This window comes from Pantherophis guttatus, chromosome 2 (genome assembly GCF_059756535.1).
Source record: "Pantherophis guttatus breed Tessera chromosome 2, ASM5975653v1, whole genome shotgun sequence".
Taxonomy (NCBI): domain Eukaryota; kingdom Metazoa; phylum Chordata; class Lepidosauria; order Squamata; family Colubridae; genus Pantherophis; species Pantherophis guttatus.
The window spans coordinates 28,109,384-28,136,923 of NC_142064.1; the positions used below are offsets into that span (position 1 = coordinate 28,109,384).

Genomic DNA, 27,540 nt, shown 5'->3' on the forward strand with positions numbered 1-27,540 from the left:
CATCACACGGCGTCCTGTCACAAACAGTGGCACCGGCACGATATATCATGTGGTGTCCGGCCACGAACAGCTGCAAGCAGATGCAGAAGAAGTCGGGCAGCGGCACAACAGGTGTCGAGGCATGGGTGGCATGGCCACCCTAACCCGAAAAGAAGATCTAGTGCTTATTTTGGGGCTGAAAAGAAAGTAAGACCAGGTTTATTTTCAGGGAAACACGATAAGTTATGTCAAACAACCCATATTATTATGAACCCTATCATTTTCATATTGGAGCAGGTTTCCCTCAGAAAATGCGAATGGTGAGGGTGATCTATTTCAAACTTACAGATAACATTCCTACTTATAATCTGAACCACATTCAAATGGTATTTTCACAATTTAGAAGCTAAACCTCTGAACATTTCCCATTAACTCCACCCATTTGGATGTAATGACAAGCAATAGTATAGCTGCAATCAAGTTTTCTTAAAGTAAAAGACTGCTGAAGTTTTATTTGCTTTATCCAACAAACACCTAGGAACACACGTTACTCTGCCTTTATTCAATAGGAAAATTCTGTTTCTCTGTTTCTATTATTAAAAAGGAAGAAAGGCCTGGTTATCTGCCTACTGCTTCTCAAAAGGGCATAAATTTTTCGATCTGAAGAGGGAAGACTGTATCTCTCCTCAGGAGGACCCTGCTTGAGACACGAGGGTGAATCTTTTGTGCGTGAGAAACAGCCCTTAATATAGTATATGCATTACAACAGTAGTTAAAAAGGCAAAGATCTACATGAAGTAGCTAATGAACTTACTGGGTCAAATTTTTCTTCTTCTGAATTTTTCAGAGATTCATTTTCTTCCTCAATCCTCTGCTGCTCTGCATATAGCAATATCCGTTCCTTCATGCTTATACTTTTTTGTTTTTCTGTGGTTTCCTTAGGATATTATAAAAGAATATGTTGTAGATAAAATGTTATTAATGCATCTTAAAAACACGTTTATCAAATTACTGAAAATGCACCATTAATTGGAACTAATCTGTATGACCCAATTAGGTTTCCTTAAAAGAAATTTCTGTTATATTTAATGTGTTACTCATTAGTATGCAAAGAGAGGTCTACTTCCATTAATGCAAGAGCATAAATATCTTCACACTTCTTACTGCAAACCAACCTAAACTCTTCAGATTCATTTGCTATTTGCAGTTAATTTACGAGCAGCCCTGGTTTGGAAACTGCCTTGTTTAGCAACTGCAGTTATGAGAGTGATGAAAAAGTAACTTTATGATCAATCCTCACATTTATGAGGATTGCAAGTCTGTAAAGCAAAGGAAAGCTGATGATCATAAGCACAACTGTAGTTTCGCTCAGTGACCACTTTGCTTAACAACCATGTTGCTGATCCTACTTTGTGGTCACTAAATGAGGGACTGCCTGTATGTCATTGTTAAACGAGAATTACCAGTCCTACATAGTCTGGGACCAAGTTATTATTTATTTATTATTATTCGAAAAGTTATTTGAAGGACTGTCTTTTCCAGTCATATCTATTTGACCCATCAGAGTAGGACGGCAGGGATTGTTACAGGTCTCTTTTTCTTGAGGAGGCCCATCTAGTGGAACCAAGAACAAGGGCTTTTCTCCATGGTAGCTCCCTCCCTATGGAACATCAACCCTGCATACAAGATTGCATCCCACTTTGACGGCCTTTCACAAGGCCTTGGTTCTGCCAACAGTCTGGGGACTTAGAATGACATGGAGCCCATAAAGTGGTTGGTCTGATTGTTATTGCCGGGGGTGGGGGGGCAGGGGGGGTAAGGGTTTATTGGTTTTTTTGTACTGGGGTTTTATCTTGTAAGCTGTCCAGAGTCATCATGAGTGTGTTGGGCGGCCATATACATTTTCTTATATAAGTAATAAATTTTATGCCAGAAGAACTCACTACTTCTTCCTCTAGTATGGATTTAACAAATAAATATATTTTATGTTAAAGCAATTTTTTTTCATAAAGTTATACTATGGTGTCTCTAAATCCAGCAAAGTACCTTTTTCTCACCATCATCTTCTTTCTTTTTACTGTTTAGCACCTGAGGAGTTTCAGATTTTGGCAAAGGAGAACGAAATTTAGCCCTAGTTTTCTGTTGCTCTTCACCAAATTGCTGACTGAAACCTTCAGGCAATGCATCTTTAAAAAGCAAAAACAGAATTTCAAATATTGAATTTTACATGTTATGTAAATTTTTACTAGTTATACATAGTTGATAATTATCTGAAATTCTAAATTATAATTATATCTTTAAAATCTTCCTTTTGTTCTATAATTAATTCTATTCTTACAATAATTTCAAAACTAAAGATGGAATCTGGGGTTTTATTTCTGGCAGCATAATAAAAATAGGAGGCAAGCAAATCTGCTCTTTCCTTAATATTCTCCCCTCTCCTCACACACACAATTCTCAAAAGCTACTTCAGAGAAACTCCCAACCTTCTAGATAACACAAGAATATTTCTGGTGAGTTGCAATAAGAAAGTGGGGCAAAAGCTTCTTTGTGGTAATAAAAAGTTTACAAAGCAAAGCTGAATTCCATAATTTGTTCTCATTGCAAGCACCTATACTTATGTTGGAAAAAGCAAGAGCTTATGAGTTTTTCCAGTCTTTTTTTCTACAAGCAGAAATGCAAAATTGATAGAATTGTTTCTATGTTTCTCCTTTTTAACGATACATTAAACCATAATTAAATGGGTTTTTGGTTTAAAGTTTTTAAGTTTTCTTAGCCATAGTTAAGAAAAATGTTACACAGCTTTTCACTTTAGAATGACTTCAAAAATATGTAATAGAAATGCTTTTACATAAAAATATTTATGTATGAGATTATTACACCAACACAAAGGGCATTGTGACTCTCATAAATAAGCCAAGAATGTTTCTTTCTCACACAAAGACAAGCTCACCTTTCTCTGCTCATGGGCTTACTTTCTCTTTCTGACTTTTGATCTAGCTGATGAATCTGTTCATGCCCATCTTTAGGCCTTATAACATTGAGTATTATATAGCTATTGGTAGCAACAACCATTAATCAATTATCTAAAATATGCACTCATATAGTTAATTTTTAAAAATAGTCAAGAAATATTATCTCTCTGCTTCTAATATACCTATAGGATTTGCATTTCCTTTTGGACTGTCCTTTGCTGGTTCATCTCATTGTTATAAAAAAATTCTACAACTACCCCTATATTTTTCCAATTACTAAAGAAAAAAAATCACTTAACTAGTTTAAAACTCTTGTTGGTTTTCCTTCTAATATGCAGAACATTTAATTGACCAAAAGAACATTTCTAAAACTTGGAAGTAGCTTGGTATTTCTTTCTGAAACATGTTATTTCAATTTTCCAGTCTCACGTGAATCCCTGAGACTGAATGGTTGACTCCCAACCAAATACTAACTAGATCTTATCTTGTTAGCTTTTCCAAATCCACCAAATTTAGATAATCTGCCTTGATACAGTTAAATTAAGGTTAATTTTCAATTCCTAGAACAGCCAATAGATAAAAACCTGAAATGGTCAATGTAAATTAATAAATACAGATAATCTAGCACAGAAGAGAATTTCTTCCCTCTTTCCCTCTTGCAGGCCTCAAATCTGATCTGAAGGCTTATAGAATGCTTTGTTTATATTGGATTTCTCAAAATTCATAAAGCTGCCTTTATCATTACCATCAGATAGATTTAAACACAGCCAGTCAAGTGCAGAATGTAGGTCACCGCCATACAAGATAGTATTATTCATAGCTTCTTCAATATCTTCAGTCTTGAAAGAAAATCCTTGCAAAGCCATGTATACATCCTATAAACAATGCATTATAGAATATCACATAGGAAATCTGCAACTATTTTTCTCTGTACATAAAAACTTATAAAATATGTTTCATCCCACTAGAAAACAGTTCTCATTGTTATAATGAATAGTAAAATCTATGCCCACCACTTTGAGTTAATCCTACATTTTGGAAAACATGATTCTAGGTTTCTAAAAAAAGATCTAAATGAGGTATTGTAGCAGAAATTTTGAAGAGAAGAGTCAACACTTGGTCATGGGGAAATCTCCCTCAACCCAACCTTCCACAGTGGGAGGTTACTCTAGAGATAAATTGAGGTAATGCCAGAAATACGTTTCAAGGAGAAAAAACTAGTCTAAAGGTAATGAACCATAGTTGGTCAAAGGAATCAGGTTTAAGGGTTTAGGTTTTCTTTTACTTTTTCTCTGAAAGAGTAAGCCTAAAGTGAATGTTTAATCTTCAGGTGTCACTGGATTCCTAGGTGAATAGCTATGGCAAAAAGAATATGTACACAACTGCCATTACTGCACACTTTACACAAGTTTACCTTAAAAGTATCCAGAAAGTTCAATCAAAACAAAACCTAGCAGGAAGTTTGTTAACCAGTGCATAATAATAGAATCACATTAATAATAATACATTAAATTTATAAGTTGCCCAATTCCCAGTGACTCTCTGCAGTTTACAATTGTTAAAAACAAAGATCAGTACAAAACAATATGCTCATATCTGGATGGTCCAAATACCCATGCTACTCATTTAGAAATAGTTCCTCTCCAAAACATGCACAACCCCCACACACTGGGACAGGTCCTTGGACGGCCTTCACTTGGCTGATCCAGAGTCAATGATATAATGAAGTATCATCAGTGTTATGACCACATAGAAAGAGTTGTCAATTGTTTTCTAAGTACTAGTGCTAGTATTAAACTCTAAAGCTCTAACCAGATTGTTTCATGACACAAACTTTACAGGCACTAAGATCTGCAAGAGAAGCTATTTTGTAGAAGTCTCTTGTTTTATTTGTTCATTTACTAGACATGAGGTGAAGGTCTTCTCTTGTAATACTCAGGCTACAGAATTCATTCTCTCAGAGTTGAAGTTGGATCCATCCCTTTCAGCCTTTAAAAAAGTCATCAAGATACATCTCTTCAACAAGCCCCTAGCTATCTCACTACTTGAAGCGCCTTGATGTTTAACTTCCATGGGTTAGAATTTATTTATTTACTTATTTGCTGCCCATCTCGCTTTGAGGTGACTTTCACCGGTTTTTTTAAATATTTGCTACTCAACTGTTAATTTGAACAGAACAACTAAATAGAAGTAAAATTAAGTAAAATTAATCACAAATAAGTGAAACCAGTACAGAACATAATACATGGAAAAGTAGGAAAGTGAATTATAATAATGCAAAAACCTGAAATATATTACAGTATATCATGAATACTGAAAGTAAACATAAACAAGTCATATTTGCCTTTATTATATCAGTTTTAATATATCAAATAGGAACAATGGACCACAAGTCATTAACAGACTATAATATAGAAGCCTTTATCTTCTCTAGAGGATGTATATAATTGACCTCACTTAAAAGATATGTTAAATATTAATGAACTAAAAGAGTCTCAAATTTTACCTGTAATTTTTTAGCAGTCAGTCTTCTAGAAATCATTCCATTTTCACAAGTTTGTTTCTTATGCTCATTGATTATGGCAATAATTCTTTTTTCCAAATTACTATTAATTATGACCTGAAATGGAAAAAGAAAACCTTGGTTACAAACTTTAAAAATTGTTGAACAAAGCACATTCACAGCTTAAGATTCAGCTCAATGGTATGCACTTGAACACTTTTTCTATGTATTTATGAAAAAGGTTACTGAATTGTGTATCAGGTGTGTATGTGAATGCATATATATTATTTATTTGCTAAATTTAATAAATGCAATATTGATTTATTTAAATTTTATAGATATAATTTTTCAATTTAAGGTTTCAGTCTGTTATGTATATTCCTGCTCCCTCCCCAAAGATTTATTTTTCCATCTAGCAAATCATCTCACCTTAAGAATAGACTCATCTGTACCTGCATTGGAGTCAACTGAAGAACCAAAGCTGTATGTTTTTGGACCTGTATAGTTAAGCAAACAATTATTTGACAAAGCCAACATAAGAGTCTCTGAGAGGCAAAGCAAAAATGTATAGGACATAAAAGCAAGACACAAAAGTACTGAGAGCCATTCCTGAACCAGATAGTGAGACCCATTAATGCCTTAGATATTGGAATTTTGTAATTATAACTAGTACCAATTGGTAGCATTACTCTACTTCTCTTTTTAAAATATCCAAGTTAATGCTCATAAAACCTTACTTTTGCAAGCTGTTTATTTAGATAATTACAGATGCCCAGAGTTTGATATAATATTGGTGACTATATAAAAGTTTTAAATGAATAAAGTTCCTGTTATTCCTTTAATTTTACACCATCCTACATCCACCTTCACTGAATTATATTCTTTCCCTATGTTCTCACACCCTATATAATTTTATATATTCCTATCATCTCCCATTCCATATTTGCTGTCAACAGCAGTTTAATAACTTGAAGTTCATCTAAGAGAATTATTCTACACAGGGGGAAAGAAAACAGCTCTAGATTTCAAACAGCAGATTCAAGAAATGTATGTTTTGTTGATTTTGTTGTAAATGAAAAGATAGAGCTATTTCTTTTTATTTGCAACTAATTCTGCATTACTGCTGCTGAGTTAATTTATGGATAAAGCAAATGGAAAAGTTTGTAACTTCTCACTAACACATTTTTAGTTTCATATTCATCCGAGGCCACAAAATATCCAGAATTCAAGCACTCTTTTGTAATTTATTATCAAACACAGGGGTGGGCTTCAAAAATTTTAGCAAGGGGTTCTCTTCCCGGTTGCTGGGTGGACGTAGCCTAATCAGCCTCCTGCACCAGGAGTTTTTGCTCTCCCTGGGCTCCAGAGGCTTTCCTTGAGCCTCCGGGAGGGCGAAAACAGACTCCCCAGGCTGGAAACAGGCCCGTTTCTGGCCTTCCTGAACTTCCGGTATGCCCAGTTTTCGCCCTCCCCAATCCTCGGCGTGCACCCTGCACTTACCTACATCCAAAATGGGCTGCTGGGGACTCCTGGGAGGGGTGGGGTGGGTGGGGCCAGCCAGGAGTGGGATTTGGGGGTTCTCTGAACTGCACAGAATCTTAGCTAGAGGTTTTCCCAAATCCCTATGAACTCCCAGCATCCCACCCCTGATCAAACATCTCTAGATAGTCTTTAGTTTTATAATTTGGCTCTTTCTGCTAGGTTTATGTTGGCAACCAGACCATGGTTTAGTATGAATTCCCTAAGATACTAACAGTCAGAAAAAAAGCATATGATTAATGAGTTCAGAGGGTCAGGTCCAGAGGTGGGTTTCAGCAGCTTCTGACCAGTTCTAGAGACCCCGTAGCAGAAAATTTGAGTAGTTCAGAGAATGGGTAGTAAAAATTCTGACTGGCCCCACCCCCATCTATTCTCTGCCTCCCGAGTCCCAGCTGATTGGGAGGAAATGGGGATTTTGCAGAAACCTTCCTCTGGATTGGGGAGGGAATGGAGATTTTACAGTATCCTTCTCCTGGAGTGGGGAGGGAATGGAGATTTTACAGTATCCTTCCCATGCCATGCCCACCAAGCCACACTCACAGAACCGGTTAGTAAAAAATTTTGAAACCCACCACTGGTCAGGTCTGATGAGAGAGCTTGAGGGGATACCAGTAGCAGAAACAAAAATACAGATGGCAGTAGCCAAACTACTTCTCTAGAGTTGGCAAGAAAGCCACATGGTGCATGCAAGAAATCGCCAACGATCTACCTGTGAAAAAGGCTCAAGGCTCATCCATGCCTGCAACAGCATTTTCTACACTTAGGATAGAAAGCTTAAAATATGATGGGGCTCAAATATGGACAATTTAAACAGAAAAGGACTTTCTTCCATGTCCCACACTTTCCCTTTTAGTGAACCTGGAAGAAATTCACCACTTAGCTCCCATTTCAACACTGGAGTGCCTACTGGAGTTAACAGATATATATATATCTATATATATATATACATACATATACATACACACACACACACACATATACCCTATGTAGGTCTTTGGTTATTCAGGTTTTCTCCCGCGTAAAATTGGAAGTGTCTTGGCGACATTTCAACGAAGTCTCATTCATCATCTTCAGGCTGGTGTCTTCGGCTTTGTGCTTCTAGGAGCAATGTGTGATCGCAGCTGTTTCTTCCTTTTAACTGCAGGTGGGGGTGTGAACTGATTGGGTGGGAGCTTGGCTGTGTTCTGAATAACCCGAAATAACCAAAGACCTACCTACAAACACCCGTGAAAACCTCAGAAAACAAATATATACATATACATATACATATATATACATATACTATAATAATTACATATAGTAACAATAACAATAATAATAATATCTGGGAGTTGAAGTCCACAGGTTGTAAAAGGAGCAGGGGTGGCCACATTTGCCCACCCCTGCTCTAACCGAAAGCCCAGCGGGTGAGTCAGCCTTAAACGTCCCACCCGACTCGCCTGCAACAGTCCTCGGTTGAGGGAAGCGGATCTCCGTCCTGCCCCTCTTGGCCCCACCACTCCCAAGGAGGCCACCGGGGAGCGAGTCCCACTGAATTCTGCCTGGAAAGAAGGCGGGCGCTGCCCTCCGATTCTCCTTTTCTCACGGGAGGCTACCTTGCTTAACGCGCAGGTCCTTCCCGGCAGGGCTCGGCCGGGGCACCAGAGGTCTTTTGCAAGCAGCTTCTCCGGCGGCTCCCGATTCAGCCGCCGCCGCGGCGCCCACCGCTTTAGCCCGGGCTGCTGCTACCGCAGCGGGATGGACGGCGCCGGCTCCTGCCGCACCGCTGCCGCCTTTGTGCTTCTTGTTCTTGCCACCCATGACCGAGACGAGCTCCCGACAAAGCTCTCACGCCGGTTCTGCTTACATCCGGGAATGAGCGGCGGCCGCTGACGTCATCGCCCTTCTGATTGGATGAGGGCAAGGGGACAGGCAGCCACTTCCGCCTAAAGCAGGGGTGGGCAATCGTGGCTCTTTTACAACCTGTGGACTTCAACTCCCAGAATTCCTGAGACAGACAGACAGCCACAACTCCCAGGAATTCTGGGAGTTGAAGTCCACAGGTTGCAAAAGAGCCACAATTGCCCACCCCTGGTCTAAAGCTAAGAAAAACGTGGCTCGCTTTCAATAGATTCTAATAAGAATACCAGGGGCCTCCAATACCAGGGGCCTCCAACCTTGACAACTTTAAGCCTGGAGGACTTCAACTCCCAGAATTCTCCAGGCTTAAAGTTGCCAAGATTGGAGACCCCTGAGTTAGATTGTAAGCTAAATTTTATCGCTCTTCAAAGCTCTTGAAAAAATTCAGAGATAAAACCATCTCATGGGTTGAGAAGTCGTTTTGGTCATTTTTTTTACTAAGATTTTAATTTGACGGGAAAGGTTTGTGGTAAAAGTCATATTAATTTTTTTAAAAAATGAGGTCTCCGTGATAATTAAATTATGTGGCAGAATTTGAGATAATTCACATTTGGAATGGGTATATTTGCAAAACGCCCAATGCTGTGTGTATATAGACCATTTGTTTGTCTTCAATTATGGCTTTTCAGCTCAAAAGATTTTTGTTTTTCAAATGTCACGTGTTTGCTTTTGTAACTACTATTTTACTTATTTATAATAAAAGATTTGCAAATAATAATAATAATGAAATGAAATGGGGAAAAAAATGGGGGTCTGCCTTTCTGTCCTTGTGATCTCTATGGGCAACATCGATCGGAATCGCTTGAGCCGCTCTAGCCCTCCTTTTTTAACTCTATCGTCGTTTCCCCGGGGCGCATTGTTGTGGAAGGTGGAGCCACCGCTGCGCGCTTGTGGGGGAAAGATGGCGGACGCTTTCGGGGATGAACTGTTCAGCGTGTTCGAAGACGATTCCGCCTCCGGCTCTGGCTTGAAGGAAACGAAGGGAACATCCGAGGCGGCCACTTCAAACAAGCCAGGGTGAGGAACAGTAACAGAGTTGGAATGGACCTTAGAGGTCATTTAGTCCAACCCCCTGCTCACGCAGGAGACCTGTACTAGGGATTCGAACCGCCGGACTGCCGATCTTTCTGATCGGCAAGCTCAGTGTCTTAGGCAAGCGAGGAGTTGAAGAGCTTAAGGACGGGATCTCTTCCTACTGTAGGAAACGTGAATGCTTTAGGTCAGGGGTCTCCAACCTTGGCAACCTTAAGCCTGGAGGACTTCAACTCCCAGAATTCCCCAGCCAGAATTCCAAAGCAAAGCTGGCTGGGGAATTCTGGGAGTTGAAGTCCTCCAGGCTTAAGGTTGCCAAGGTTGGAGACCTCTGCTTTAGGTTTTTCAGATTCCTTTATAGTGCGGCAGGCACTGGAGACTTTTTTCTTAGTACTAAGAACGAAAAGGCAAAAAAAAAAAAAAAGCTCCCTACAGATCTTGATTTCATATCCCCCCCCTTTTTTTTTTTTTACTTTTTTTTAATTCATGTGGGACTAGGATGTGCGAGATACAGAAGAGCCAACCTGGTTGCGTGCAGTTTTTTTCTGTTGTTGGATTGGGGGACTCGCCAAATGACCTTTTTTTGTGCCAGTTGCTTTCCCTCGCTATACCGTATTACGTGGTTCTTGTGGGGGGTTAAAATAAAGGGAGATTTATCAATTTAAACCTTCTGCAAACTCTGGATTGAAGCTGTGATAGAAATCTAAAAGACATCTTGCTATAAATGAAACAGGTATAGAGCAGGGGTCTCCAACCTTGGCAACTTTAAGCCTGGAGGACTTCAACTCCCAGCTGGCTGGGGAATTCTGGGAATTGAAGTCCTCCAGGCTTAAAGTTGCCAAGGTTGGAGACCCCTGGTATAGAGGTTAGTGTGTTCCCCATCTGACCTCCAGGATCTGATCTCCAGTGGTACTTCTGGGTCCCCATTTTGGGGGTCCTCAGGTAAATTAATAGAGTTTGGTTCTTCCTTTCTTGAGTATTCATGTTTTACTTGCTAAAGGCCACAAGTGGGGTATTCAGATGAACATTACACATTTGGGGAGTTGATTCCTCCCTTCTTTATGCTGTAGTGCAACCTATTCAGAAAGATAATGGTCTTTTCTCCAGTTTGGGCGCCGTTAAGAGGTAATGTATGAGGGGAATAATGCTTTTGGGAATTTTTATTTCATCAGTGCAATATTGGATATTTGAGCAGAGTTTATTAATATGTTGGGGCTTTTCTTATGTGATTCATCAGAGCTGATTCCTGGTCTCTATTTTTTTTTTTATTTTATGTTTCCATTTAGAAAACAACGAGATGGCAAATCTGGTGCGCCTGCAAAAATCCAAGCCAAAAAAAAGCGTGATGCAGAATTTACTAGTGCAGATATTACAGCTTTGGGAAAGAGACCAAAGTTGGACGACATCTCTACGGATGATCTTAAGTAAGAATGAGTTGTACATATTAGGCTTATGATTTTTTTTAAGAATGGGTATGAATGAAGAGATAGGAATGATTTATGAGCAACTGCACAAAAAAATACTGTAGAAAGACATATATTAGAAGCTATTAGACGGTTTTATCATCTAATACTGGTTGCATTAGAAATGATTTGTTAAGCAGTTCTGTATTTTTCATTGCTCCCAGTGAGTAGAATGAATCTTACTCCAGGTGTCTTCAAGACTTGATGCAAAAATTGCTGAAAAAATAAAATATATGTGAAACATTTTGAATGTTCAGGGAAAATAAAAAAAACAGGTAGTCTTTGACCTCTGACTGTTCGTTCAGCAACTGTTTGCTAAACAAAGGAACTTACCACCCATGTCTGAAGTTATGGTCAATGCAGCACCCCCACTGTCATGTGATCAAAATTTGGGCACTTGCCAGCTTGCCTGCACTTATGATCACAGAGGAACTTCATCTCCCTCCAGCTACCTATTTCTCCCCATCTATGCCTTTTTTTTTTCTTGCCTCATGCACTCTCTTGCCCCATCTGACCTTCCTGTCTTCTTTCTCCCATTGCTGATGGAGTGTACCTGGCCTGGCTCTTCTTGCCAAGAAGCACTTTGCAGAAGCTGGCAAAAGCAAGCTCCCTTTGTGCAGCATCAGCAAAAGCAGACCCCTTTGTGTGAAGCTGGTACCATGTTGCTGGGCCATGCTTGGGCTAGGACTTTCTGCCACACAGTAGATCTTGAGCTGCTTCTTGCGGCACCCGGGGCTGGGTTTCCTGGTGTACCACAAGAAGTAAATGCAAACAAGCAAGGTGCTTTACAAAAGGCAACTGGGTTTTTTCCCCCTGAAAACATTTCACTTCTCATCCAAAAAGCTTCTTCAGTTCTGACTGAATGGTAGGGAATAGAAGGATTTATATTTTTGCAGCCATCTGGTCATTAGTATTCTGAAGGTTGGTTGTTAGCTCTCTGAAAGTTGTTGAGGCCACTTGGGGTACCCTCAGAGTCACCTGAATCAGAGTGCAAATGGGTGTGAAACCTCCTTGGGACTGCTGAAAGGACTGTGTTGTAGACAGGAGATAGGTGGTGCCATATCCCTCTTCTGTTGAAAGAGGGCTGTTCAGTTTTAACATAGATGGCCTCTTTGACTCCTCTTTTAAACCAGTGGTCCTTTCTGTCCAGAATGTGGACTTGGATGTATGGATAATGATCATTATTAGTATCATTAATCTTTAAAAGTAAAGTACAACATACACATTTCTGACTGATACATTAATGTGGTTTTCATTTCAGTTTGGCAGATGTGATGCCAAAAGTAAAGGTACAAGCTGTTGAAACTATTGAATGCTGTACACATGAGGTGAGTGTGAGATTGGTGTGGTGATGAATGCAGATTTATATAGTGCTACTATTATGAGTTGAGAATACTATTAAGTAGAAAACTATTTATCTTAGTTTGCTTTTCAGTGTGAGAATACGTAATGGGAAAAAGAAGAGACATTTTTGAACTGGTATAATATGAGCTAAATGTTCATCTTCAGTGGAAATAGAAGCTAAAAAGAAACTTGTGTGCCTAGTCCCATCTCCTTAAACCTATATTTATACTCTGGTTTCCATTTCTAAAACTAAAATGTAGGGGAACCCAAGCACTTTATATAGATATGAGATAAATAGGAATGAGATTGGTATTGTGATATTCATTAGTTTAGATGTTTACTTAACAAAAAGGAAGGTAGAGCTTTCTAAATCTCTTATTTAAAATCAAACAGACATTTTGTAACATAAAATCGTAAGTTAATTCTAGGAGATAAGTTTACAACATTAAAGTTTATGGGCAATTTACCTCTTTATTGACCAAATTACCAGTCATCTGTTCATTAGCATTCTGAAGGTTGAGAGAAAGTCATTTTAGAGTACTCTTTCATAAGGAACAGAGATGGTTGTCAGCTCTGGAAAAAGAGTTTATTGCAGACTCTTATTAATTAGTTTAATTAATTAATTAATCAGATTTATTAATAATGTTACTGTTTTGAAATGTTCTTGAAGTAAGTGGTAATGCAAAATCAACAAGTTGAGGGGATTCATAACCTTAGTTAGAACCAAACTACAGATAGTCCTCAACATGTGGCCATAATAGAGGCTACTTATTACTGTCATACGTTACTACTGTCATAAAATGGGTCAGTCACGTAACCGACTCAATTTTACAGTGTTCTTTGCATTAATTAAACCAGTCCATGGTTGTTAAGTGAACATCGCTGTCTTTAAACAAACCAGTGGTTCCCTATGGATGTGGTTTTGCTGAAAACGGGAAGTAGCTGCCAGTTTTCAGCAGTCATAAAACATGGCCATGTGACTGCGGGACATTTCAAATGTCATGTTGCTAAGGGAGCCCAAACATTGGAATTTCAAATCAAGGTCATAAGTCCCCTTTTTCTAGATGGCTGGAACTTTGAACAATTGCTACATGTCCGGTCAGAAGTAATGACTGTAATTGTTGAGGCTTATAAACAAAGAAATGGATTAAAATCATTTGAAATTATTTTGTTTCTGATACAAAGGCAGGTGATACAGTGGTTAAGATATTGGAGGTGTGCTGGGAAAATGCAGGTTTGTGTGTACTGTCATTTATAGAAGCTCACTGGGTGACTTTGGGCCACTCATTCTCCCTCAGCATGCTTATGTCCCCTATTTTGTTGGGTCAGAAATGGAAAGAGGGAGCATTATGTACTCTTCTTTAAACATTTAACATTATTCCTGGAAAATAATATAAATGACCGGAATTTTTTTTTATTTTTTTTTTTTACTAGGTTGCTCTTCCTGCAGATATGGACTTCGTAGCCCTGAAGGCAAGAACTGGAAAAGCTGCAAAGGTTTGTAATTTACACGTCTTATTCCTTAAATTTTCCTAGCTAATAGGGAAGAATGGACGAAAGTAAAATGACAGTTATTTGCTTAGGCATAAACATTTTTTTTTTGCTTCATTTTATCTGAAAGTTAAGGAAATGCGAATATCCATTATTTTAATAGTTGAAATTGATTTGAGTAGTAAAACAGTATTGGAATTTCTCTGGTTATTTAATTGGAAGGTAGTTAAATGTGGGTCGCACAGTTTCAGTTGATCCTGGGGGCACATTAATTCCACTGATTATTCAATTCTGCACTTCTGTTAATACATCGTTCTTAGGAAAGCTGAACCTCAAGAGAATTCTTCCAGTAAAGATTTTTAGAAACCTTTTATAAATTAAAATTCTTGTGTTTTAAAGATACTTCTTTTGCAGTTTGGTCCCAAAAGGGACCAAAGATAACTGTGGTTATCAAAGATAACTGTGAGTTGTTCTTAGACCATTACTTTCTCCATCACATGAATGTCTTTTGCCTTGTGATTGCTGAGGATATTAATTTCCAGAATATCCGTATAATTGTGAAGTTTGTTTTTTTTTAAAAAAAACCAATACAGTCTAATAAATAAATAGAAAATAATTGTGTTGATTTACAATTAGTTCTGAAATTTATATAAACTTTTTTTTTCTTTTTAGGAATATCCATTCATTCTTGATGCTTTTCAAAGAGAAGCTATTTTGTGTGTGGATAATAATCAGTCTGTTTTAGTATCTGCTCATACCTCAGCAGGAAAAACAGTTTGTGCAGAGTAAGTAGCTCCCTGATGGATTTAAAAATAAACACTAAATTCTCTCCTTGAATAAAGTAATGGTAAAATAAATTAACTTTCTGCATTTATTATATTTCCATTTTGTTTTTATATTTTTATATACATATTTAATATGAAGCTAATTTTGTATTTCTAAACTTATTAAATCAATAGCGATGACAATATGAAGTAAAGAGAAAATGATTTAGGGATACGGGAACATGGAGCAATTATTGGCAGATGTTTAATTCTTTTTTTAAATTAGTTTGCTGTACAGATTTGCATACCTTGCTTCATTTTTTTTCAAAACAATTTTTGTCCTGGAAATTTGTTTTGGTGTAACATTTCTGTCAGATTTATGAAATGCACAGTTCTTTTCAAGCATTTAGTATTATTATTGCATGTATTGCTTGAAGAAATAAAATATTCAAGATTCTTAACATTGGACTATTGTATTTAGGAAAGTTTTGGATTGGCTTGGATCTGGAGAGATCCAAGTTTAGTTTTCCCATTGAATGACATAGAGTGAGTTAATATTAAGACTTTTTAAAATGTTTCAAAAATAGAAATGGTTTGGGCTCAACATCAGATATTTTTATTTTTTTGACAGTGCTGTGATGTGCTGACCAGTAGTAAAGTTGGAACAGCTTTTTCAAATTTGAGCTTGAATGTTATGCACACTACTTGTTACTCTTATATTTGTTTTGATCTCGTATGTGTTATATTTGCTACATTACCAGAAAAGATTGGATTTCATAGTAAACAAAATGTACATTTTTGCAGATTGTGCAAATTATTTCATATCAACAGTAGAAATATATTGCAAAGCGTATGAATTGATAATGAATATTGCATATGTAATACAGGTATGCCATTGCTTTGGCTTTAAGAGAAAAACAGCGCGTGATATTTACCAGTCCTATTAAAGCTCTTAGTAACCAAAAATATCGTGAGATGTATGAAGAATTTCAAGATGTTGGCTTGATGACGGGGGATGTCACCATCAATCCTACGGCGTCTTGCCTTGTAATGACCACAGAGGTAGGTATGATTGTTAAACTTTCCTGTGCTAGTTTTTGGCCTCTGTTATACCAAGTATATATGCTTGTACAAAACATTGAATTTCATACCATATGAATCCGTTTAAGTCCTGTGTTGTTTAGCATATTGACATAATACTGTAAGCCACCTGGAATCATCATGTGTGAGTTTGGTGAAATTTGTTTAATGATAAATATGTATGACTTGGATATGGAATTGGAAATTATTTTTATCTGATGCATTCTATTATGATTATCAGATTTGCTCTAGATTATCAGTTCCTCTAGCGCCTGGGATATAATTCATCCAGCCCCAGTGACTTTAATTCCTTCAAAGCAGAAGCAAATGTGTTTTTACCACTTTCCTTGCCCTTTTTGACCATTTCTTTTTTGCCCCACATGATGCAGCTTCTGAGAAATCAGACTTTTTCTTTTGAAAAAAATACATGCAAAATAGGACTCAAGTCAGTTCAGCCTTCTCCCTGCTGTCTATCACTAACTTAGTATCTTCTTCAATCCTCAAAATTGACAATTTTCTTGACTTTTCCTCTTGTTTTGCCTATGTCTAAATAATTTTTTTCTGTTAATTTTGCAAATCTCAGCTCTTGACCCTATCCTTACAGATTCAGACTATTTCCTAATACTCTGCCTTTGTGATATGCTCCTCTATTTTTTAAAAACTTTGTCTCATTTCTCAATTTATCAAAGAGTTATTTATACAGCCGTGCTGATCTCATCAGCTTCCTCCCATTTTTTTTTCTTTGTATTTAGGATTAATTATCTTTTGAGAATTTTTCTTTCAGGATTTTTATCCATAGAATCCTTCTTTTTTCTCTTAGCTTCTGGAAGTCATCTCTCTTGAGATATTGAACACTAATCTGACAGTCTCCTTACCTGCAATGTGGTAAATTCTAGGATTGTATGGTTACTCTCTCCCATGTTTCCTACATCTTCCTCAACCATTTCTTTCCTGTTAGTAAGTAGGAAGTCCAGCATACATTGGTCCCTTAGTTCCATCTTTTAGATAATGAGGTTGAGTGAAAGATATGCCAAGAACCTGTGGATGTCCCCCATGCAACAATTTGAGTCTTGGTTGATATCAATATAGTTGCAATCCCCATTACCACAATGTGTGTTTCCTGGATAGTTTGACCATCTAATTTGCCAAACGTTCATACCTATAGTATGACATAAATGCTGTTTTTTTTTCTCCCTTTTTTTTTACTAGTCACCCAGATTCATTTAGCAGGATTTTCATTCTTAGTGTACAATGTAAACCATTGTTTACATATGATGCAATCCTCCTTATCTCCTTTTGATAGATACGTTTCTTTTCAAAAAATTATAACCAATAATGAGTTCTATTCCTCTTTGAGGTGTGCCTACCTCCAGTGGTTTCTGGCCATCCATACAATTGAACAAAGTGGGTATATATTACAGCTATATGTTGTCATCCTATGGGACATAGGGAGCATGCTTTCTGTGTCTCTGTCTCTGCCGTTTGGAATAGGTCCCCCTAAAATACATATGGTATCTACCTTTCAGATGTTCTATAAATCTCTGAAGACCTGGCTCTGTTCCCAGCCTTGGGTTCAGATGTTTGTGGGGGCCCGTTGAGTTTTTAAAAAATATTACTGGTGTCGTTTTGTCCAGATAAGCCTGATTTTCTTTTATAACATATATTCTTTTATAAATTATAAGCCACTCAGAATATTTATGTGGTCTCAAAAGCTGATAAATCTTACCAGACTCAATTTATGAATATTGTCATATTTTTCTCCCTCCCCCCCAGTCTACTAAGACTTCAAATGTCTCCCATATGTTCTCCATCCTCTGAGCCTTTTTACACTGCCATTCCTAAGTCTCCCTGCTGTATCCTTTCCTTCTCACTGCTTCCTTACTTGTTTTAGTTTTTATTGTCTTTGGATTTATGTTTTGAGTGTATTTCTGCTGATTGATTTCCCTCCCCCTCCACATTTAGTTTAAAGTCTGTCTGATCATGTAAGCAAGGTATCTTTCCAAACATACTTTTTGAGGTCTTTGTGAGGGGCACATTCAACCAAATGTGGTTGGCTCATTGCTTGCAATGTTCAAAAGTTCATTTTCATTTATTCTTCTCTTTAGATTTTGAGAAGTATGCTTTACAGAGGTTCTGAGGTTATGCGTGAAGTTGCTTGGGTTATATTTGATGAGATTCATTACATGAGAAATTCAGGTACTATAAATTTACATATTTATGTATGAGATTTTCTCTGTAGAAGTACAACGAAAATGATGCTATCCCATGAATTTTTGTTTTCTAGAACGTGGTGTGGTATGGGAAGAAACCATTATTTTGCTCCCTGATAATGTTCACTATGTGTTTCTTTCTGCCACTATTCCAAATGCGCGCCAGTTTGCTGAATGGATATGTCATCTTCACAAACAGGTACAATTTCTTTTTCTTCAACAGTGCTGTTAACCCACTTGGTAAAATGAGAATTAGCTTTGGAAAACCAGAGAAAAAAAAAAAAAATTCGTGTTGAGGGCATCAGCTACAAGATTGATACAAAACAAGCTGATTAGTTCAGTACAGGTGGCAAATGAGAACTGAGGTAACTAAGTCTACATACAGGGAGATTCTAGGTTTGTTTATGAAAAAATAACTTGAATTAAGTTCAGTAGATTATTTCAACCTAGTTTTAACTTCTTCTAATGTGTAATATTGGATTTATATTTTCGATTTCTGATTTTTCTAGTGAATTCTTTATTAAGCGATAAGACTGGCAATTAGAAGAAAATAAAAAAGTAAAAATAGAGTTGTATAAGACAAAAGAATACACATTTTCCAAAACTGAGAATTTGTGATTTATGATTTATGATTAATTGTAGACTGCAGAGTCCTGCTGCCAGCCTTAGGTAACTTCATTTGGATAAATGTAGAAATTAGGAATTGTAAATACATGCTATACTGTATATTAAAAACATACAGAATATTTTTAAATAACTTGTTTTTTCTTTACCAGCCTTGCCATGTGATCTACACTGATTACAGACCGACTCCTTTGCAACATTATATTTTTCCAGCAGGGGGAGATGGACTTCACCTTGTAGTTGATGAAAATGTAAGGAACTATGTTTCTTTGCATTTTGTTTTATTTACTTATATTTACTTCTATCTCACTGTTATTTTTATAAATAATTCAAGATGACAAAATACTCTTTCCTCCTCCTATTTTCTCCACAACTGCAACCCTGTGAGGTAGATTTGGCTGAGAGAAGGTGACCAGCCCAAAGTAACCTAGATAGCTTTCATGCCTAAGCGGGGGCGGGGGGGGGCGACTAGTACTCATAGTGCTCTGGTTTCTGGCATGGTGCTTTAACCACTGGACCAAACTAGTACTCTTATAAGATCTCTCTAATTTATTGGTAAATATCAGGGCAAAATGCTAGAGAAAAAGAAGAAAGTACATTGAAAGTCTGTATACTGTTCCGTTGAATCAATTCTAGTCACCCTTTGGAATACTCACCTTGGCACTGGGATAATTAGGAAGAAGGGAATTAATGTGTGTATTTACATTCATTGGAGGAGAAGGGATTACAGGAGAGTAAAAAAGCACAAAATGGAGAATACACATAGAAAACAGTGTGGTAGTGCTGGCAGCCCAGAGCTTAATCACTTGTAATCCCTTCCTCTCCAATCACTCCACTCTGCAAGGGGAGGAAAAAAAACAGGCCCAGGGCAGAAAAATGAACACTGATTAAAATGGTGAACATGTGAATGAAGGGCCCTGCAACCTGTCCCTTCAAGGACAGATCATAAATGCAGGCACTGGAGTTATGTTTTAGCACCATTTTTAAGTTTGAATGGTTGCTGAACAGGGCAGTCACTAAGTGAAGCCAACCTGTAACTAAAATTTGCTTTTGCTTTCCAGGGTGATTTTAGAGAAGATAATTTTAATACAGCCATGCAGGTACTTCGTGATGCAGGTGATTTAGCCAAAGGAGACCAGAAAGGCAGGAAAGGAGGAACCAAAGGTTGGTATAAGTTTTGTCAGATAAATATATTGCAAGATTAGGCGGGTGTTGTTTTTGAAGTTAAAGTGAAGAAACTGCCACCTTTTCATCTTCAAAATGTAAAATATTTGCTGGCATTGCTATCTTCATAGGTCCCTCAAATGTATTTAAGATTGTAAAGATGATCATGGAAAGAAACTTCCAACCAGTAATTATATTCAGTTTCAGTAAGAAAGATTGTGAAGCCTATGCACTTCAGATGACAAAACTGGATTTCAACACAGGTGTGTTCTACTAAATTCTAAATATTAGTTTATTCTTCATCAATTTTCATTATTATTGTTTTTTAGTGACAAGAATCTAAACAGATACGTGTTCTCTAGTCAAAAAGCTGGGACCAGCCAATAACTTTCTTTCCTCCCTTCTCTTTTGCCAAATGATGTACTAAAAATCTGCTTTTGAAATTTGCCTTTGGTCCCTCTTAGTGTCATATTTCTTATGATACTGGCCACCTTCTTAAAACATTTTATTTAGAATGTAGTTATTTTATATCACAGTTGTAATTTTAGGTTTTAAAACACTTTGTTTTCAAGTATCTAGAGAATGTTTTTAAATAAGCAATACATAGAGAAGGAATAAATATATTTAGTGGTATTTAAGAGGGAAAAGGTCAAAATAGGTTCAGCTGGCCAGTGAGTTCTTTCTTAAATGTAGTTAATAAATTCAGTTTTACCAAATACAAATGTACTTAAACTATTATATTTAATTTATTTTGACTTTTTAAAAAAAAATCTGTAACTTGTTATGAGATAGTCTATTAAAAAATCCCAGAAAAATATCTGATCTGCCCATTATGGTGAGAAGAGCCGAGGTGGCGCAGTGGTTAAAGTGCAGTACTGCAGCTACTTAAGCTGACTGCTAGTTCAGCAGATCAGCGGATCAAATCTCACTGGCTCAAGGTTGACTCAGCCTTCCATCCTTCCGAGGTGGGTAAAATGAGGACCCAGATTGTTGGGGGCAATACTGTCTTTGGTGTAAGCCGCCCAGAGTCCTCGGAGAGTGGGTGGCATAGAAATATGACTAATAAAATAAATAAGAAATTTGTTACCAGCTTATTCAATATATGCCTAATATCTCCGTTAATTTATTTTCAATGTATCTTTTTAACAAATTTCTTGGTAGGCTTTGGTTATAAACATGGCTGTTTTGGGAGGTAAGGAAAAAAGTTTATCATACCCTTTTATCTTTCAGATGAAGAAAAAAGGATGGTTGAGGAAGTGTTTAACAATGCAATTGATTGTTTGTCTGATGAAGACAAGAAGCTCCCACAAGTGAGTGCTTAAGGGTACATGAGTTTATTTGCATGTAGCAACATAGGACCAATGCCTTTTAAAAAGTTTTTTTTTTATCCCTACCTTTATTATTTTACAATTATTTTATAAATAATGTAAGGCAGCAAACAAACCTAATACTCCTATTCTCACCACAACAACAACCCTGTGAAGGGAATTGGGCCGAGAGAGTAAGTGATTGTCCCAAAGTCATTCAGCCGGCTTTCATTATTTAAGGCAGGAGAAAACTCAAGTCTCCTGGTTTTTAGGCTGGAGTCTTAACCACTAGATCCGTGATGGCGAACCTATGGCACACGTGCCAGAGGTGGCACGCAGAACCCTCTTTGCTGGCACACGCACCATCGCCCCAGGTCAGATCTCCATGCATTTCTTTCATGAGCTTCTGTTTCCCTGCAAATTACGAAACAGAAGCTCATGAAAGAATAAGATTTTACTTCTTGCCGCACTGCCGGTGTTGGGATGTCTATGCACTATTTTTATCTTTTATATCATCTCACTGTGTCATGCCTGGTTTGCAGTCCTAAACCTTTTCTCTTTCAACCCTTTATGCCATCTGAGTTTTCTCTTACAGCCCCTGAACTAGCTTTCTTAGGGGAAAAAAATTAAGACCAGGAAATTAACAGGGTTATGCAAATTGTTTGAGAAGAATGTAAAGTGCATTGATGTCAGGCAGTCCCCATCCTTGAAATTTAATGCAGCCACATTCTCTGGTTTTTCCTGATTTCTGTCTATATATAGGTAGTCCTTAATTTATGACTGTAATTAAGCCTGGAATTATGGTCATCAGTTGTGGCTGTCATTAAGTGTGGCACAATGTGACTGTGCCTGATTTTATTATTTTTTGTGCAACAGTTAAATGAATATCACAGTCATTAAGGAAACCCGTTTTTGCCAATGGGTGTTTTTTGCCAGAAATTGAAAGTAAATATATTGGAAACCAGCAAACACTGCCAAAAAACATAGTCGTGGGAGCGCAGGACACTGCAAACAGTTGGAAATGTGAGCCAATTGCCAAGTGTTCAAATGATCACATAATGTGACACACTTGATGTGTGTCTGTGTATGGCCGTTGGAACTTAAAAAAAGAATCATAAGTAGCTGGCGAGGTCTGTTGCAACTTTGAACAGTCACTAAGTGAAGACTACCTGTATATGAATGTGCTGGAAATAGTTCGATTCCATCAACTCTAATGGAATGGTTGGAACTACATGCGAATACATGCTGAGACAAACGTAGACAGTCTTGCAAGTAGCTGCACTGAGACCTTCACAAGTGATGTCTGTTTTAATATTTTGTTAATGCTAGTGCTATACTTCCGTAACCTTTGCAAAATTCCTATTTGAGTGCTTTGCACAACCCTAATTAACAAAAATGCTTTCCCTTCCAGTCTTCTCCCTGATTTCAACCTGATTAAAGGGCCTTCTCTAGATGTAAAGACACATTTGTGTGCCATTCTGTTTATTTTCTTGTAACATGTCAGATTTTTATGAAACTTCCATATGTCAATCGGACTTATTATAAAGTTAGCTTTACCTTTTGAACACTCCTGTCTTTTAAGATTTGGCTTTTGTATATTTGATGGCTTTAACAGAAGAAATCAGTTGGGGAAATCAGACATTAGAGCCTTCTTGTTTCTTTTGAGATTAGGATATTAGTATTTGAATATCTGTGATATTGCCTCCACAAAGTAATTTTCCACATCTGTTTTTAATCCTAATGCTAATGAGTAAAATATGGAATAAGATTCATCTCTTATTTTTGGACATACAGGTTGAACATGTGCTTCCACTTTTAAAACGTGGTATTGGAATCCATCATGGGGGCTTACTTCCTATTTTGAAGGAAACCATCGAAATTCTTTTCTCTGAAGGGCTGATAAAAGTACGTACTTTCAATCATATACTGTAATACACCATTTTCATTCTGTGAGTCTCTATACACATTTTCATATCTAAATTCAGTCAGAAAAAAATATTTTCATTGTGTCGTGCTGGGTTTTATGATATACCATATTTTTCGGACTATAAGACGCTCCAGACTATTAAGACACACCTAGCTTTTGGGGAGGAAAACAAGAAAAAAAAAAATCTGCCTCTGCCTCCCAGCAATTTGCCTCCTTGCAGCAAACAGCAAACAACCTGGTCAGCTTCAGCACAGCCTGATAGGCCACCTATCCCCGCCACCTGGAACGGGCTGAAAATGGGGCACCCGGAGGCTGAAAATGGGGCACCCGGAGGCGGCGATGGATGGTGGCGATCCCTGCAGCCTAGAACAGCTGATAGGCGGTATTCCGGGAGGCAGATCCAACTGCTAATCAGCTGCTTATGCTAAATCAGGCTGTGCTGAAGCTGACCAGGCTGTTTGCTGTTTGGAGGCAACTTGCTGGGAGGCAAAATCCGAAGGGTGGGGGCCGGCAGGTGGGCGGGGCTTTGGCAACATTTGCTCATTTCCACCCACTTTTGGGGGAGGGTGTGTGTCTTATACACCGAAAAATATGGTAGTCATATAGTTTCAGCATTATACCTGAACTTAGGTATAATAAATTTTTTTCAAATAAAATTTTAAAGCTGTTCAAAATAGTGAATAGTGGCTGAGTAGAGGTGAAAGACCAGTAATTTGGGGTCTTTTGATGAATTTACTCCTAAAGCATATGACATTCAGTAACATGTTATATGACAGCTTTGTCCAGCTTGAATACTATTGAAAGTTTTTTGCAGAGTAATTCTCTTACTAATTACCTTCTCATGCAAGAAAGTCATTAATGAAGGAGTGCTGAACACCAGCTGTGTGTTTAATATAGAGAAATCTGGTGAATAACTAATACCTTTTAACTCACGGCTATACTATGGGAATTGTATATTGAAAATTTGTTAGTTGTCTGCTTTTTTCTTACTTATGACTTTAAACTATATAGTTGAATCTGGTTACTTTAGTATGTGGTAATGATTTTTTAAATACATTGCTGCCTTCACTTAGGCATTATTTGCTACAGAGACTTTTGCTATGGGAATAAACATGCCAGCAAGGACAGTGCTTTTTACAAGTGCCCGGAAGTATGATGGGAAAGATTTCCGATGGGTAAGCATTGGGAAGTGGGGAAACATGATCAGCGTGAACTGTTTTTTGCATGGATGTGTCCTGTCTGGATAGAGACCATATATATATTGATATGGGGTAGATCTGGAATATATATATTCTGTGCACAGGGGTTGTTGAAATTTATCCAACCCAAATCTGGAATATTTTCACTTTTGTTCACATCTAGTAAACATGCAATAATGCATCCATACTAGAAAAGCAGGGAGACCTTATAAGATATCAGAGTGAAGTATACGTATCATTTCACTGTTAATTGTTATTTTAAGAATCTTGAAATGTGTTGGAATTAACCATCAACCAGCCAGTACACAATGAATATGCATGGTAGGAGTTACAGAAATTATAATCCAATGCATTCAGAAGGTGTAAGCTGGGGACAGGATAATTTGGTATTGAATTGTTTTCCTTTGTTAACAGATAAGTAACATGTATCTCCCTATACTTGCTTTCTGTTGGACTGGTTTATCTTTCAATTTTTTTTTATGCACATCTCCATTTGATCATCCTGACCTCAGGGCAACTGGTTACCACCAAGCTTTTATTGATTGATAAAACAACTTTGAACCATGTTTAAAACCCAGAAATGTGTGACTCTGGTGTCAGGAATCTCTCACCTCTTGTATTTACTAAAGGCGGGCTGGCGAAAGGATCAATTGAAAATATGCTGCATAGATGGGTTGGCAGACACACGTCCTCAGGGTTATGACACTTTCAGCTCAGGCTATTTATTGCTCCCTTATATGAGCTCCAGCTTGGTACTCACAATCTTAAGAAACAGTCTCTTCAGGTACTGATCAATATTCTTACCTAGATTGCTGCCTTAATCCCAGCAAGTAGAATTGAGTAGCTTGTGGCACTCTTCGAGGAGATGAGTACATTTTCCATTGTAGTTGATGATGATAAGATCAGATCCCTGCTTCGTGCACAAAGTAAAGCTTCCCAATGAGTTCAGTCCATCCTAGAAGATAGCCTTGTTAGAAACTAACTGTGCAGAGGCTCTAAGAATCTATCCCAAACATACAATAAAGGGAGAGGAGCCAATATTTTGTTGCAGAAAACATGGGGACGTTCAGAGACAACCTCTATGTATCATCACAGTACTTTGATAAGGAAAGATATTCTGTTCACCACCATAAAAGCATGAATGCTGTTAAATAGGCATTGTGGGGCAGTCATCTGGACGATGCCATCTACTTTTAAGTAGCTATGTTCGTTTTGGTCAGAGAGTATTGCAAAACTTGCTCTCTCTCACCTTGGGAATACTCTGTAGTACAGTGTTGCTGTGCTTCCAATAGCTAGATTTACTGGAAAGTATCTTGTTGTTCACCAGAAGATGGACTCATCTGTCCAGATCTAATTAGAAGAGTTTGAGAGAGAAACTATACAGTGAAGAGTTAAGATGTGAATTATTTTACTGCATTGTTAGATATAATATATTGATAGTGGCAGAGAGTGCATTGGTATTTTGTCTTAATTTCTTTATATTTTCAGATTTCCTCAGGTGAATACATTCAGATGTCTGGCCGTGCTGGGCGCCGAGGCATGGATGATCGAGGAATAGTCATTTTAATGGTTGATGAAAAGATGAGTCCAACAATTGGAAAACAGCTTCTAAAGGTATTTTGATGTCATGATTAGAAAAGTTCTGAAAATGTGTGAGCAACATATAATTAAATGCAGAATAGACTAATGCATTTCTGGAATGCTCTTCTTTTCTCCTGGAAATAGCTGGTATAAAGTAATTCAGGGATAGTTTTTATTTTTATTTTATTATTTTATTTTATTTTTGCACCTCCTGGAATAGGGAGTAATTTATCGTGTTCTGGATACAGCCCAGACCTATTCAGGGTAAAAACATATTTAGAAGAATATGGATTGCATTTGGGACGGGTTGCGATTTGCTCTGATTTGGCATCCTAGAACAGTGATGGCGAACCTTTTTGCCATCACATGCCAGGAGCAGGGGGGGGAAGTTGCGTATGCGCCCCACACATTCGTGCATGCCCCCCTCCCCGCACCCGCTCCTGGCATGCAGTGGCCCATTTTTCTGTCTCCCCAAGCTCCAGAGCCTTTCTAGGAGCTTGGGGAGGGCAAAAACGGCCTTCCCCACCTCCGGAGGCCCTCCAGTGGGACTGGAAGTTGGCAAATGGGCCATTTCCTGCCTCCTGAGGGCCTCTGGGGTGGGGGGGAGGCCGTTTTCACCCTCCCCAAGATCCTAGAAAGGCTCTGGAGGCTGGGGAAAGAGAAAAACGAGCCTTCCCCTCCCCCAGGCCTTCCGGAGGCAGGAAACAGCCTGTTTTCCTACTTCCAGTGGGCCCAGAAGGCCCGAAAATCAGCTGGCACGCCAGAGCTGAGCTCGCATGCCCTCCAATACGGCTACGCGTGCCACCTGTGACACATGTGCCATAGGTTCGCCATCACAGTCCTAGAATTTTACTGTGCAGTATGTTCATTAGCACTACTACTGATTGTAAAGTTTCTATCAAAGATGTTCTAGATTCCATTTTGTTTCTCTTTTGGCCTAGTTCAAGTATACTTCATAACTTGTGATCAATATGTAAGTTATTACAGTTTTATTTTTAAACTCTAGGTTTCAAACAATCAGATATTTGTTAGCAGTTACTGATTGGCATGTCATATTGCATGAACCGAAAATGCTGAGTTGTGTGTGCATGTTTGTAGAATACATTCCAATGAACTGAATGCATAGTTAAGGTGATTTTTTTTTTAATCAAATAGCTTGGGTTATTATTCCTTTTATTTAAAATAGTATGAAATAACACAGCATATTTTGTGGATCATTGTGAGGAGTTTTGATTGAGGATATGGAGTAGTATAAATAAACCAGAGCATTTGTTTCATAAATATACATTCATCATATGCAGAACAGGCAGTTCAGAGTTAAAACGGCTGTCCTATTTCTGTTCTATAAGCTTGCCCTTTCTCTTGATGTCCATTATCCCTTTGATTGCAACAGACATATACCATGATGAAACTGGGAAATATATAGCTTATCTTGTATAGAGGAGGATACATTCATATT

The 27,540-nt window shown here is 37.8% G+C and overlaps 2 protein-coding genes across 3 annotated transcripts in view; one reads left to right on the forward strand and one right to left on the reverse strand.

Moving 5' to 3' along the window:
- Window positions 1-8,897, reverse strand: part of DHX29 (DExH-box helicase 29) — a 32,104-nt gene extending 23,207 nt beyond the window's left edge. The window contains exons 1-6 of the mRNA XM_034440877.3: window positions 8,592-8,897; window positions 5,887-5,954; window positions 5,461-5,574; window positions 3,700-3,829; window positions 2,026-2,165; window positions 794-916 (exon numbers count right to left, since the gene is read on the reverse strand). Of these exons, the coding sequence (XP_034296768.2) occupies window positions 794-916; window positions 2,026-2,165; window positions 3,700-3,829; window positions 5,461-5,574; window positions 5,887-5,954; window positions 8,592-8,796 (780 nt within the window). The 5' untranslated portion in view covers window positions 8,797-8,897. The remainder of the gene's footprint in view (window positions 1-793; window positions 917-2,025; window positions 2,166-3,699; window positions 3,830-5,460; window positions 5,575-5,886; window positions 5,955-8,591) is intronic.
- An 819-nt stretch (window positions 8,898-9,716) lies between these two features.
- Window positions 9,717-27,540, forward strand: part of MTREX (Mtr4 exosome RNA helicase) — a 44,457-nt gene continuing 26,633 nt past the window's right edge. Inside the window, exons 1-15 of one of the 2 annotated variants that reach the window (XM_034440878.2) lie at window positions 9,717-9,912; window positions 11,214-11,351; window positions 12,652-12,718; window positions 14,169-14,231; window positions 14,898-15,010; window positions 15,877-16,051; window positions 18,175-18,265; window positions 18,354-18,478; window positions 19,056-19,154; window positions 19,965-20,067; window positions 20,199-20,330; window positions 21,298-21,377; window positions 23,169-23,279; window positions 24,375-24,476; window positions 25,989-26,114. In XM_034440878.2, coding sequence (XP_034296769.1) covers window positions 9,797-9,912; window positions 11,214-11,351; window positions 12,652-12,718; window positions 14,169-14,231; window positions 14,898-15,010; window positions 15,877-16,051; window positions 18,175-18,265; window positions 18,354-18,478; window positions 19,056-19,154; window positions 19,965-20,067; window positions 20,199-20,330; window positions 21,298-21,377; window positions 23,169-23,279; window positions 24,375-24,476; window positions 25,989-26,114 — 1,641 coding nt within the window. In that variant the 5' untranslated portion in view covers window positions 9,717-9,796. The remainder of the gene's footprint in view (window positions 9,913-11,213; window positions 11,352-12,651; window positions 12,719-14,168; window positions 14,232-14,897; window positions 15,011-15,876; window positions 16,052-18,174; window positions 18,266-18,353; window positions 18,479-19,055; window positions 19,155-19,964; window positions 20,068-20,198; window positions 20,331-21,297; window positions 21,378-23,168; window positions 23,280-24,374; window positions 24,477-25,988; window positions 26,115-27,540) is intronic. The other variant, XM_087885670.1, reaches the window with a different exon arrangement.